General features: G+C 45.9%; 1 protein-coding gene across 1 annotated transcript in view; it reads left to right on the plus strand.

Annotated features, from left to right (window-relative positions):
* The first annotated feature begins 362 nt into the window (after window positions 1-362).
* The window catches only part of pcnx4 (pecanex 4), a 38505-nt gene continuing 24893 nt past the window's right edge, over window positions 363-13974 (plus strand). Inside the window, exons 1-6 of the mRNA XM_084310952.1 lie at window positions 363-490; window positions 1116-1872; window positions 1996-2175; window positions 2814-3343; window positions 3533-3633; window positions 5603-5725. Coding sequence (XP_084167078.1) covers window positions 1175-1872; window positions 1996-2175; window positions 2814-3343; window positions 3533-3633; window positions 5603-5725 — 1632 coding nt within the window. The 5' untranslated portion in view covers window positions 363-490; window positions 1116-1174. The remainder of the gene's footprint in view (window positions 491-1115; window positions 1873-1995; window positions 2176-2813; window positions 3344-3532; window positions 3634-5602; window positions 5726-13974) is intronic.

Here is a 13974-nt window from a genome sequence, read left to right on the forward strand (position 1 = left end):
CCCTCTGGTGTTGTGATCGTGGTGCTCCTTGGGTCCATTCCATTGTTATGGATGTTTGTCTTATGTGTCTGTGTTTTCCTATAAATCTTTCTAGTTAAAGTGCTAAATGTCATGCTTGCAATCAAATGCTGTTGGCTAGAAATAGAATAAAGAAAGAGGGAGGGAGAATGTGTTTGTAATGTGTGTGTTGTTTAGGGGCGGGATGAATATAGTAGTGTGTGTGTTGTTTAGGGGCGGGGATGAATATAGTAGTGGGCGGAGTCAACGCAAGTTTATGACCAACGAAAATATTGCCTGGGACTCTCACTCTTATTGGTCACAATATATCAGTGCATCATCGTCATCTTGTTGTTGCTCTGGCTTGCTAAGTGTTAGCTAGCGGATACTGGCAGCCAAATGCTTGTGGTTTTCTTCTATTTCTGAGAATATTGCAAGCATTACTAAAGGTACAACGAGACATATTTTCCAAATGGCAGTTTTACTGTTGTAGGTAAGTTCGTTCCTCCCGAAATGGCTACTATTATGTTCTTCTGGCAGCAAGCTATCGTTAGCCAAGCTGACAACACTTGGTAGCTGGCTGGCTAGATAGATAGCTAACGGTTATCTTTAGCCAGAGACGTAAAGGTAAACAGGGGGAGGGACAAAGAAGACAATCACTGTTGTCAACGTTAACTACAGATTGTCTGCAATTGGTTTGGTGATTCTAGGACTGATTCAAAAGCTATTTTATCATAATTTGAAGTGAGCCAGTGATGTTGGCTAACGTCAACGTCGTAACGTTAATGAGCTTGTCAGCAAACTATGATTAACGTTACTTGCGTGGTGTTATCAATATCATCATGGCAACTCCACAGTTGCGTCGTCGTTCAGCTAAGAGACATAATCACAGTTACCACAACACGCCTCATACGGGCTATACAAGATTTACAGAAGCCATAGTTCCACACTACGCGGAGTAACTACAAACGCAGATATGGCTACTAACTTTAAACTAGGCGAGCGTTACTCATAATAAATTATCATTCGCCAAGTCGTTTTTGTAATGCAGTAAGTAGGTCATGTGTTAGATAACAGATGTTGGAGTGTTCCATTCACAGACTTTTGATTGTGTGCAGGAGAATGTCTGGGATCCATCCTTTGGCTGTGGGGAGATGACCGGCCCCCCCCCTTGGGCATGGTCAGAATGGGGCCAGACGTGCCCCTGCTCAATGAGTACAAGCAGGAGTTCTTCTGGAAGCGCTTCCCCCAGACCGTGTTAGGGGGTCCACGCTTTAAACTCGGCTACTGCGCCCCACCATACGTTTACGTCAACCAGGCGGTCCTGTTTTTGACGCCATGGCTGTTTGGTGGCATCGCTACCCTGCTGTGTCAGCTGCAGCTGCTCCGGGAGCTTTACGCTGCAGTGCTCTCCGGTGTTCTCATGTTTGGCGCTGCGGCGGGTGTCCAGGCCCTGGCACTGTACGCCGCCCGGAGGAGTGGCACGGTGGAGAGGCTGGGGGCGCCCAATGTCCTGGCCGACGAGGAGGAAGTGGAATTCACCAACTGCGTGGGGCCAGAGACAGTCAGGTTTATCGCGCCCGGGAAGAGGTTCGGGTTGAATGTGGTGCTGCACACGGTTCTAGCCGGGGCACTTTGTGGCTTCGGGACGTGGTACGTGTTCCTGGGTAGACTGAGCGCTCTCTATGGCAGCATCGGTGTGTCCCTGGTGGTGTTCATCCTGAGTTGGGTGACCCTGTGCATAGGGGAGTACTCCCTCATCGTCAATACAGCCACAGAGACGGCCACATTCCAGGCTCAGGACACATATGAGCTCACTCCTCTCACCCGTCCGCTCTACATCTTCACCTTCATCGCTGTGGACCTGGCTGACAGGTGAGCAACAACAAACTGACTGTCTGCCCGTCTGGTGATTGCTGTAAAATCATCTTCATATACAGCAGACTACTGTATTCCACAGTCAAATATAAGTATCAACTTGCATTCTATCCTCATCAGGTTTACAGGTCCTGTTCCTGAGCTCCAGCTGGCTAGTCAGGTGCTCCATGTAGTGTTCCTCCTCCTTCCTCTGCTGTGGGCGTTGGGCATGCTCTCTCCTCTGGACGCCCTGCTCCTCTGGGGCATGGAGCAGGCTCTGGTGTTTGGCTTGGGAGGCTCACCCATGTCCAGCAACCTCAGGTGGGGGTCATTTTGGTCTCATCTCCTGATCTGGTGCATCAGTGAATGCATACATTTGCATTGATATTCAGGATACTAGCTAATGTTCTGATTTAAAGATGGGTTTTTAAGAACTGCTTAGATGCATTTGGCTGTATATACATGGGCTAATGGAATGGAAGGAACAGTGTCCAGGCTAATATCGGCGTTATTCCAGTGATCATTTATGCCATGGAATATGGCATTAGCACGCACCAATTCATAGATGTAATGCTCTTTTTGAGTATCCACAATAATTTGAATATTAACATGCATGTACACATACCCAGTGTTTCTCGTTTGTTCATATTTGAGAAGTAAAAGTAGACAACACTTGTTGCCACACAACTGTACTGTATCAACATTGCTGCATAGTAACGGAACGCAACTCTCCATTAAAGAGTAACCGACTGAAGGTCCAGGTGACAGAAATGTCACCATGTTAATTAAGACTAAAGATTACTCGTCAGCGTAGGGTCGGGCTTCATCCCCCATGAAAACGAATGTGAGGAAACTGCAGGAGATCTTTTTAAGTGGTAAAATAAGTGGATCCAGTCAGTGGTTCCTCCTTGTGCTTATTGAGCCCCTCTGATTGTGTCTGTGTGTACTCTGCCCTGCAGGCTGCTGCTGATGTTTGCCGTATCAGTTGGTGTAGCTGTATGTAATTTCTTCATCCCCTCCACACTGGGTGTGGTGCTCTTCTCCATCTCCATGGGCTTTCTGCTGAGTCTGGACCTCAGCCAGGTCGGTGCACTCTGTAGCGGGTCCAGGATGGTCTGCGGGTGGCATAGGGGGTCATCATCGCCCACTCCTCCCAGTTCCTTTGGCTGGCATCTGGGCTCCAGGGAGCTTCTGCTGTATGTATTCCTGCTCCTGGGGGCCATGGCAGAGGCGGGTCTATTACATCACTTCCTGAGTCCAGCTCAGCCGCAGAATTTGGTCAGAGGACCCCAGGCTCCTGTCAGCTACATCCTCCTCCTCCTCTTCATCCTATGCTGGGGTCTCAGAGAGATCCAGGGGGCTTATGTCTTTGGAGGAGTGTTCCTCAACCCCCTGTACCCAAGAGGGATGTCCAACGTGCAGCTGTTCAAGCAGAGGAACAGAGGTCTTCACATTGCTGCGGCTATCAGGAGAGTCCTCCTTAATCTTGGTGAGTTTGTCTCCGATTGTTGTTTTGAGTCTCCCGTCTTTCTCCGCCTATATCCCTCTGATCCAGATATTTGATTTTGGAAAAAGGAGTAATGCATTTGCATTTACGTGCAATGTATGCAAATGTGATTTTCTTTTTGTTGCACTTTGTGTTTCAATTCACAGTGTCTCCATGTGTTTCAATTCACAGTGTCTCCATTCGCAATGATTGCTTTCCTATCCATGGACAACTGTTTGCAGCATCTCCACACAGCTTCGCTCAGTGTGGGATTCGCACGGGCCTTCAGAGTGGTACACACACATTCTGTCACATACTTCAGTATAAACATTTCCATAGCATGCATGCACAATATTTTCAATGTAGAAAATGTATAGCACATTGGAGTCTAGTCTTGGTATGCATTTGGCAGTCTGAAATTGCGCTGGGGAAATTGACCTAGGTACTCCTTGCCAGAGTTGTTTTTAATTTGTACTTTATTTAAACTCAAGTCAATTGATTGAGACCCTCATTTTCAATGATGCAGATTACATGTCATCAACAAATCCAAACACATACACACAAAAAATACTAATAAACAATTGAAAAAAAAAGCTATACAGCCGAAGGAAAATATAAATACAGTAGCAGCAGCATCGCACGATGGAAAAGTATCAAGCAACTACAGGTCAATGACCAGTGGACAAAACTGGAGCGTTTTATGACTAGTATTCCAGTGCAACCTAGATGAGATATAGGATGGTAGTTTACATAGCAGAGCTTTATAAATGTACAGTCACATCTTGTCAGTTAGTGATGACAAACCGACCTTATCATACACAATACAGTGATGAGTGTTGTAGCTATCACCGGTAATACCCTCAGGGCAGAGTGGTACAGCAGTGTGTCTCTAAATTACATCCCCATATAGTCCAAAATTGCCAAGAAAGTTGATTCAACAATCCTTTTTCTACAGAATAAGGGGCTTTGTTTCTATACAGAAAGAATTTTCTTTGTAATTTGCTAGTAAGGTTACCGATATGGAGCCTGACGTTATTTGGAGCCAGGAACACTGCCTACCTAATCAAATGCCCAGTTTGTAAACCTTTTTTATGGGTAATCATTCCTTGGGTTTCATGGAGTAATCGACAAGGGTGTGCTCCCACCCCTAGTGCCTTGTATGAGATACAATATTCACCCCTGGTTTGGGTGGGGATGAGGATTTGCTACCACTCGTAAACATCCCCACGTGGGGGACCTTAACTCATTCAGCGCCATACCCGAGTATACTCAGGTTTTGATCCTTTGATCTTTTCCTTTGATCACCATTCTATATGGTCAGCCGGAGCCCTCTAGGTGTCCCTGATTCATCTGCCTACGTTGGAATTGCAATGACGATCGAATCTCACCAGGTGGCAGTATCGCCTACCTTTTGAACTCTGATAGTCTAGTTCAGACAGTGTCTGTCCTGATCCCTTTCTGTCCTGAATCGCTCTGAGGGGGAGGAGCTAGAAGATCTTCTCGCCTCAAAACCTATAGTTTCCCGTATACACGAGTAATTACATATAAAGAGTAATCATTGGAATTATTCTTTTTGGAGTACCTTCTGGCTAAGGTAAGGTATATTCTATGTCTATTTTACCGAACCTGAAACATGTTCCTGTAACGATCACAGTGTCGTATTTTACCGGACCTAAACCAAGCTTTTTGTAACGATCTCATTTTCGGGGTAAGACCCACCTGATGTCACAGCAGCTTGATGGAACTCTGCCGCTCCTTGATGCGCTTATCTTGCTGTTGTGAGGAATTATATCTGTGCTAGCCTTTATTGGTGGCATTTGTGCGGATAATTATATATCGCCCGGCCAAAGGCTTCTGTTGGCCGTTCATTGATCATAGCTGATTGATATATCTACAGAATCTAGCTCTAATCAAGGAGCTTACTTTTCAAACATTCAGAAAATAAAGAGGGGGCATGTGTCCCTGTTAAAGCCACCATCTGCCAACTTCAGAGCTTTTAATAATCTGGTAATTAGGAAGAAAACGTATTGAAGACATGTTAATAAATATATTGGATAATAATAGACAAAAAGCAGAATTGGAGCACGATTCCTACATACTCCTACAGTTTTACATACTCCAGGTTAGCGTCATATTGTCACGTTGGTGACATTCAATATAATTGAATGTATTCTTTACTGCAGCTTGGGGTTTGCAAGTCCCTTTTTTTCTTTTTGCTCTAGAAGTCTGTCATGTTTATTTCAGTACTCTGTTGATGCGCAGGTGTGGCAGAGCTCTGAGGACGCGCTGCTCCAGATGGTGGTGGTGGTCTCTGTGCGCCTGGCTGCAGGAGACGGCGCACTACCCGGGTGGGACAACCTGGGCACTGGGGTCCAGCTTCTTCTGGTAGGAAACAACTTGAAATGTTTTTATTTATGCTTGTTCTTAGCATCACAGGCCATTAATTATTCATCGCCATACCATATACTACAAACTGTAGGTGCATGTTCTGCTGTCACATCTCATTATTCTGTTTCCTGTTTCACTTTGCTGTATACTATGAAAATATTGGAAAAGTTATAGATTTTTTAAATAATGTTTTCCACACCTGGAATATTTTGGAAAATATTTAAAATACCTATTACAGTTTTGGAAAAGTCATGGAAATGTTAAATCATATTCATACGTTAATCATTCATGAAAATTCTAAAATATAAATGACAGGAACGGGATATGACTGTGCTGCCATGCATTAAACCAATGGAGTCGCTCACTTTGTTTGCAGGGCTATAACTATATATATATTATAGCTATAGATGCAATACTATGGCCCATTTGACATCGAGTATCTATCGTTCAAGATGTGAAAAAGAAATAATTTTTCCATCCATACATTCCCGTTTTATACCGTGGTGAATATAAGTATGGTTTTAGAGCGGTTTAGGGTAATTCCTGGGAGGCTAGTAATAGGCCGCGACGCATATTATACTTAATCCATTGGCATTTCATCCCTATACACGCTACAATAAAAAATTCAAATGCATATGATCGGTATATTATGTTCCATCATGAATGCATGAAAGGGGGGGGGGGTCGTTTCTGATTAATTGATTGTCAATAACGGCATTCGTTAGTACAACAGCATATGCTGATCAGGGCGATGGCTATGAACACATGGCTATGAAAACAAGGCACAATCGAGCTGAAATTGACGTTAAATTGCTCTTACCTGTGGCCGGTGAGATTCCAAAAAGAATATTCTAATTATTTGATTGCCATCTGGTAGATCGTATGTCCATTTGGTCCATGACATAACCCACCACAGCATAATGAATCAGGGGTCCCGAAAACTATTCAATGCGATCGGGTAAAGCCCTCTGTCCATGTTACTAGAAAAGTCCGCCCGGAGGAATTTCATCGACACACAGCCCCATACAAGTCTCAAAGGGAGTGCAACATCGGCCGCATACCACCAGGTGGCGGTATTCGACTTTTGGGATCTCAGACTCATTCCCTATGGTTACACAGGCTCCCTGGATGGATAATGATTGGAAATGGCGAATAAAAGGAATAACGTGTATATATACGTGGTTGGCATTCAACGATTGGCGGACAAACGCGTATTAAATCGTTGTTGGCAGGGAATGAGTTAAGGAAAAAATAGGTCAGACTGTTGCCGTTTTCTTTTGCACGATTGCTACCTCCCGCCACAGTAAAGCTAGTGTGCGAAAGCAGTTGAAGTTGTTCATTAATTTCACACCAGAAATACGGTATGAAATTATGGAAAAGCTTTGGAATTTAATGGGAAAATAAGTGTGGGAAACCTTCTAATACAATGTGAATTTGGTGATATTCTGTACAATGTTTTCGGTAAATTCCAGCGTAATGGTGGAACAGACTTCCCATCAGGCCACGTGAGCGGATCGGCGCGGCCGAGAAATCCGCTCTTCGCTCTTTAAAGCTTGGTCCGCTCCGCTAATCGATCATGTTGACCCCGCCCCCAAGTCGCTCTCCGCTCGCTCCCCGCTCACCTTGAATCGAGCCCCGCGCCAGATCGCTCGGCAGATTTTTTTTTTTTTTTTTTTTTGGAGCATGGTGTAAATCAGCTCAAACTACAACAGTCTACACCCCCTGGGCCCCTTAACAATTGTTTGTATTGAGCCGCATTGTAATTGTACCCATTCTGCAATGTTAAATAACGTTGTTTATCCATCCACTAGCTCTATTAAGCGATGATAGGCTAGCCGAGCCACAATGCTATGGTCGCTGCCATTAACGTTAGCATGTAAGCTAACGTCAACAACAATGGTGTCGATACGTTTTCTAACAGGAGTGAGTGTGGGCGTCTCTACAGTGACAAAGCCTGAACCGGATATCACAGGTTCACCCTTCTCATTGGTTGAAAATGGCCTTCATGTTTGTACATCGCCATCTGTTGCTTTGGCATTGTACTGCATGTATATTACATCAACAGTGTTAAACCACTGTGAGCGACCTGGAGTGGATTGGAGCGGAGGAGAACTCTCGCTCCGGACGTCGCGCCGACCCATTTTAAAACCCACTCCTCGCTCACGTCAAAACCGCCCGCTCCGCGCCCCGCGCCGCTCACGCTCTGATCCGCTCACATGGCCTGCTTCCCATCACAGTCTGGACTGCCAAAAACCCGCTCAATTTTCCGCCGTTAACTAAAAACACACTACTGTCTTCAATCAATATCTGAAAAAAATTAAGTTTACTAACCTTTGCTATATATACCTATTATGCTAATCTGTCTACTACTATGCACTCAAGACTGTAGCACTCAAGTCCGACACTGTTTGACGAGCATTGTTACTTAGCTGCCAGAGTTGTACCCTTCCTGCTGCGCGGACTCCAAACAACTAACAAAATGTCTCCGAAAATACACCGGTTAAGCATAAATTAAATCATACATAATATTCATGGACCTCCTAGGGAGAGTGTAGACACCCCACAACATTGTTTAAATACATTTTCATCATACGGCAACATGACAATCTATCTGTGTTATGCAGTGTTGGGCAAGTTACTTTTAAAAAGTAACTAGTTACATTTACTAGTTACTTCTTCCAAAAAGTAACTAAATTACTTACTCTGTTACAAATTATAAAAGTAACTAGTTACTTCAGAAAGTAACTATTGCGTTACTTTCAATATATATATTTTTTTACATAAACAACATACACAAATCTAAACTATTTTAATGTTGCTGTGGGACAAAGTGAGACTAGCCTCCAATCAAATGCCATGTATGTCTTATAATTACTATGTTTATATAGTGGATCATACAAATACAATAGATGTTTTGGAACTTTTGATATGTATTGCCCCTCAACAGGCCACAACTGGGCAACATTAAATTATGCTTGTTCTGTTCCGTTAGTGGCTCTGCTTGGCATCACACTGCACTCGCTCGCGTACGTGCACGCGCACTGAATAAACCACAAATGTACCTTTAATACCAGTATTAGTCTGACCACACCCCTCATCAGCTTACCTTCATAAGCAGGTGTGTGGTCACCTGCTCTCCTCCTTCTCGCTTTCACCACAAGGAAGTGCCTCGGTAGTACCCCACTTGACGTGTTGTTGTTAGGGGAAAGGTAGTTAGTTTACAAGGAGTGATACGTTGACATCATATCTTTATTTTCTCTCTCACTATTTTTCGAGAAAATACGGCGATATTGTCTTCGTACTGGAGTGTCTAGAAGATGATGATCATTCTAAAAACCCTCCACCGGTTTTCGTATTGGGAGCACGCCGCTGCATGCTTCTCAACTGCAGTTCCTTGCTGTGTTTGTTGGGCCACAGCTGAACTGTCGGACATGCCGCTGTTGTGAGAAGCGGTGCGTTCCAGGTTGGGTGAGTAGTGTTTGCTGGCGGGCTCCACTTGTCTGTTAGTGCTATGGGGGCTACTTGACAAAGTTTATGGAAACCGGCCCCAGGCTAGGGTCCTTTGTTCAGCCACCTAGGCGACAGAAGGCCTTGGTCTGAAGACCATTATAGTTTTAACTAGTGGGCCGCGACCATTGACACTGGTGATCCCTGTGTGTTCTGGACGAGTGGATTCTCTCTGTCACCGTGTTAAGGCCCCATCTTTCATGTCCAAATGAGAGTATTCCTTCACGAGGGGATATGTGCATGTAATGTGCGATAGCGGCAGATTCATGTTCAAAGTCAGCTACACAGGCCAGTTGGTACTGTGCTGATTCCGTCGGGTGTGGTAAAGTCACCGTTGTGAAGCGGTGTTGACATCTTGTTTTCTCTCTTCTCTTAAAAAGTGAGGAGAGGTTCAGAACGGCGGCCTGTCTGGGTGAGTGTTATGTCATTGTTTACATGTTCATAGCTTACGGTTAGCCAGTCAGCTGTTAACTGCTGCGTTAGCCTGCTGGATCGCTGCATGGCCTGCTTAGGGCCTACTATTAGCCAGTCAGCTGTTAGCTGCGGGGCTAGCATGTCGTGGTCGCTAGGTAACGTTAGCTTGCTGCTATAGGCCATGGCTGGCGCGGGGTAGCTTAGCTTCTCGCGCGCCGCTGTGAGCTCGCTTCTGATCGCGTGCGTCGTTAGCTCGGCGTCTCGCAAGCAGAAGCAGTAGCACCCGAACGGTTGGAGCGGCCGTTAGCTTGATGCTATTCTGTTGAACGTGCTTTGATTTTAACATGTTTTACACTCTTGACCGCGACGTCATCCTTGACAGGGGATGTTTCGTCGACCCTGCCCTGAGCCTGGACGGCAAGGTTGCATCAACGGGGGACTGTAGTACGGGTTGGGGCGGTGACGCTACCCAGTTCGGACAACACAGGAGCGGCTGTGTTCCTACGGTGTCTGTGACTGCACTTCGCTGATCTGCGTTCCGGGTAGGAACGGGGTTGACCAGACCTCATAACACGTCTTCTGGTTTTACTTTGCTAAATGTATTGTGAATAACTGTGTTTTTTCCCAAAACGTGTGTTGTTGCAATGCATTTAGGATACGTTGCGGGTTATGTGTGAGCTGTTTTTTGTCACTGGCAGTTAGCTTCTCCGTGCAAATCGGGATGTAATGATCTGGTTGTTGTGTGAGAAACATCATGGTGTTTATATGTACCGTGTACTCACAACTAAGGTAACTAACCTATGAAGCTATGCTTGGTGACAAGTGAGTAAAAGAATGTTCTTTCTCAGACTGTAATGACAATGAACAGTGTGTTCACACATTAACAGGTTTTCCTGTTTTAACTGGCCGTATTGAGGGTAAAATAGGAGGATTGTGTTTCCCCCCCGGTTCCCTGGGGACTTTTTCATCCTCCTATCAGACATGTTGTGCATTAATTGTGTCTTTTGTGTGGTAGGGATACGATGTAACTCTTAGCTTGATTGCTGAGGTTGTGCTAAATCTGCTGGAGAAACTTATTTCCTAAAGGGAAATTGGTTTGGTTGCTGTCATGTGTGCTTAGCAAGGCCTGTGGTCGATACTAATCAAGAATGATGTATTCTCTCATTGTGAAAAAAACGGCGTTCCTCTGTTGAGTGTTTTTGCCATTTTTTGTAGGTGATGATGGGTTGTGTGTGTCATGTGACCTACAACTGGGTTGTACTGGCCACAGAAGCACATGTGTATGTTGGACCGGGGTTCTTAGAGCCCTCTCTATTCTGTGTTTTTCCTTAGTAAAAATCAGATAGCAGGTTAGCTCATGCGCTGTGTGGAGCTGTGAAACGCTTCATAGAGCTGACTATGACTGTGTCATATTCTCTTTTTGTCGTTACATCGTATCATGGGTGTGGGGTCGTAAAGGGGTGAACTGGTAACCTTTCCTCTCCCCATTGTTCTGTCGGTCAGGGGTACACCCCCTGTCCTTCAAGGTTCCCGTCACGTGGCGGTTCGGCACGTTACGGGGGGGGGAGGGAGTTCCTGGTCCCACGGCCTGGTATATTGGGCGTGTGCACCGCAGGAATTCCCCCGCCATAGAGTACGTCACCGTGCGCGTCTCTGTTGGTAGGACTTCCGTGTGCTGTTCAGGTCCATGTGATGGATCTGTTTTCAGGGGGGGTGGTCAGGGCTCCTCCTCACCAAGCGCCTATTCAGGCCTTCTGTGAGTTCGGACTCCTTCTTCCATGTGAGGAAGCCTCCATCAGAGTACAGAGCCTTCCTCCTCAGATTGTCAAAGTGAGTGGACCCTCTAGAAGGGTCCTTTTCTATTGTATGTATATTCGATTCAATTCGTTTATTGAGTGTGTATGGCAGCGTTTCCGTTAGAACATATTCGTGCCGGTCTGAGTGTCCTGCAAGATTTCTATCACCGGACATATTTGAGATATTCCGGTCAGAGTTTTAAACAAGCAGTCTATTATAATCACATTTTTATGAGCTAACGAATTCCGTTATAATTGGACATGTGTATTAATTACATCAAGCGAAGAATGAGAAATTGATTTGCAGAATCAAATTACTATCTCTCGCCTGTCAAGTTAGTGCGATACGCTACCAGCATCAAGCTCCCGCTGCAGCAGCTCTGTCACACGCACCCCCAAATGAATCTCGAGTCGACATCGCTTCACCTCGTTGTATCAGACACGTCACACATATCATAATGTTCAACTTCACGTATACAGTCATTAATATATTCCAAATAAAATAAGTCCCTCGATACTCCGTGCTGCTGCTGACTTGAAATAAAATAGACCGATACGCAGTCGGTCCGACACTAAACAGCAGTCTGTTATAATCACATTTTTATGAGCTAACGAATTCCGTTATATTGGACATTTGTATTAATTATATCAAGCGAAGAACTGAGAAAGCAGAGAGACGGCAACATTATCGTGGGTTTGCGTGACGACTCTCTCCACCTCGCAACGACTTATTTGCAAAGAGTATGGCGCTGCAGAGAAGCTGTTCAGCTGTTATTGGCTCTTTTCTGGGAACCGCACAACAGCGCCCCCCCACCCAACATTGGCTGAAAATGGCTGAATTGGAGTACTGCTGGAATATTGCATTGTACTGCTGGTACTGCGGCTCTACAGCTTCAGAAAAGTCCGCACACCCAGCACTAAGCTCTCGCCGACAACGTCGTTGTCATTATTAGAAGCAACGAGGAAACAAATGTAATGATCGTTTCGTTCATCGCATAGGCTATTTAATTTTAGCCTATTTTAATACAATTCAAATAATCAAATTGTGCTTAGACTCAGGGAATTATTTTCACCGGACATTAAGACCGGAGAGATAAAATATGTCGGACTTAAACAGATTTTGCCGGTAAAATACCGGTAATTACCGGCTAACGGAAACGCTGGTGTATGGGTTCAGTGCCTCTTCCCCGGAGGCCCTAAAACCAGTTTTTTACATGGCTCAAGGTGCAATATATTCTTTTCAATCTGTACAGCTCGCGTGGGAAGTCTCTCTGGGGATCCCCGTCTCTTTCCTATGGGAGGGTGGTGGGATGTAAAATGTGAATTTTTTTTACCCCGGCTGTGTAGACTGGGATACATACTGTTGATGCTTCCTTCTTTCTATTCCAGAAGTGTTGGAGTTAGGGAGTGTCACACCCCTCTTGTCGTTCCCCTGGGCGCCTTGGGGATTCAATGACAGGTCTAAATAGCCTGTTCATTGATGGGGGTGTGTCCCGACGCACGTATAGTTCTAGCTCGCTGTAAACAGGCGATTGACTGGCACGCCTTGGTTGCTTGTGGTTGAAACAGCGTTTTTATAAAGCAACTGAGATGGGGGTTTTTCCTCTTCCGACGACCACATCCCATGACCTGGGTGGGTTGTCGACGGATTCTCGTTCATGTCTGGGGGATGATGACGGGATGGATCTGAACATATGTGGTGGGGTCTCACGCCCTTGGGGTGGGCCACCAGGCGCGGTTCGTCCGAACGTCTGGGTGGCGCCTTCTTTTCATGTTAAGATCAACACGCATATCTGCCCTTCTCCTGGAGTAGGCATGTCGGCGTGGTTAGGGCACGGGACTGGTTCTGGTCACGCTGGTCCAGATCAGTTGAACCCGTTGTCCGCCGGGGATGCAGATCTGCTGTTCTGGTACCCTGAGGGACTTGGGCTTTTTTCAGGGGGAAAAATGCCAGGTCGGTCTGGGTGTCACAGGGTTAAGCGCTATGGAGACCCTGGTTGGGTATGTTTTTACTCAGCACTGTCGTCATGGCTTACAGCCATGCCATTCTGTACGCGCTCGATCTCGTCGGATCTCGGCCGCTACACAGGTTGGTCCTGGTTAGTACTTGGTTGGGAGACCGCCTGGGAATACCAAGTACGGTGTGCTTAGGGGCTGGTTCTCCATTATTTTTCGCTCCTCTCTCACGCATGGCGAAGAGGGGCCTGTGGGGGTGGTTTTTTGACCTCCTCTGGTGACCCTGTGCTTCCCGTACCGCCAGGCCCGGTCCGAAGTGATGTTTGCGACCCGTAGGCCTGGGTTAACCCTTTTTGGAAACTGAAACACTTGTACTGCGGTATAGCCGGTGTATACCCGCAGGTGTGTTTTGGAGTTTTTCTTGAGGGGTTATAGGAACAACCACCGCATTGGGTAACACCGAGGTGGTTGATTCCCTGGTGTGTTGGTGCAGTGTCAACTCCCGGGTTCACCGTTTGAGGGTGCCCCTGCACGTTCATGACGTCTGCCAATCGTGTCAGCCTTCTCTGCCTC

Source organism: Notolepis coatsorum (genome assembly GCF_963971535.1).
Source record: "Notolepis coatsorum genome assembly, chromosome: 3".
In the NCBI taxonomy this organism is placed as follows: Eukaryota; Metazoa; Chordata; class Actinopteri; order Aulopiformes; family Paralepididae; genus Notolepis; species Notolepis coatsorum.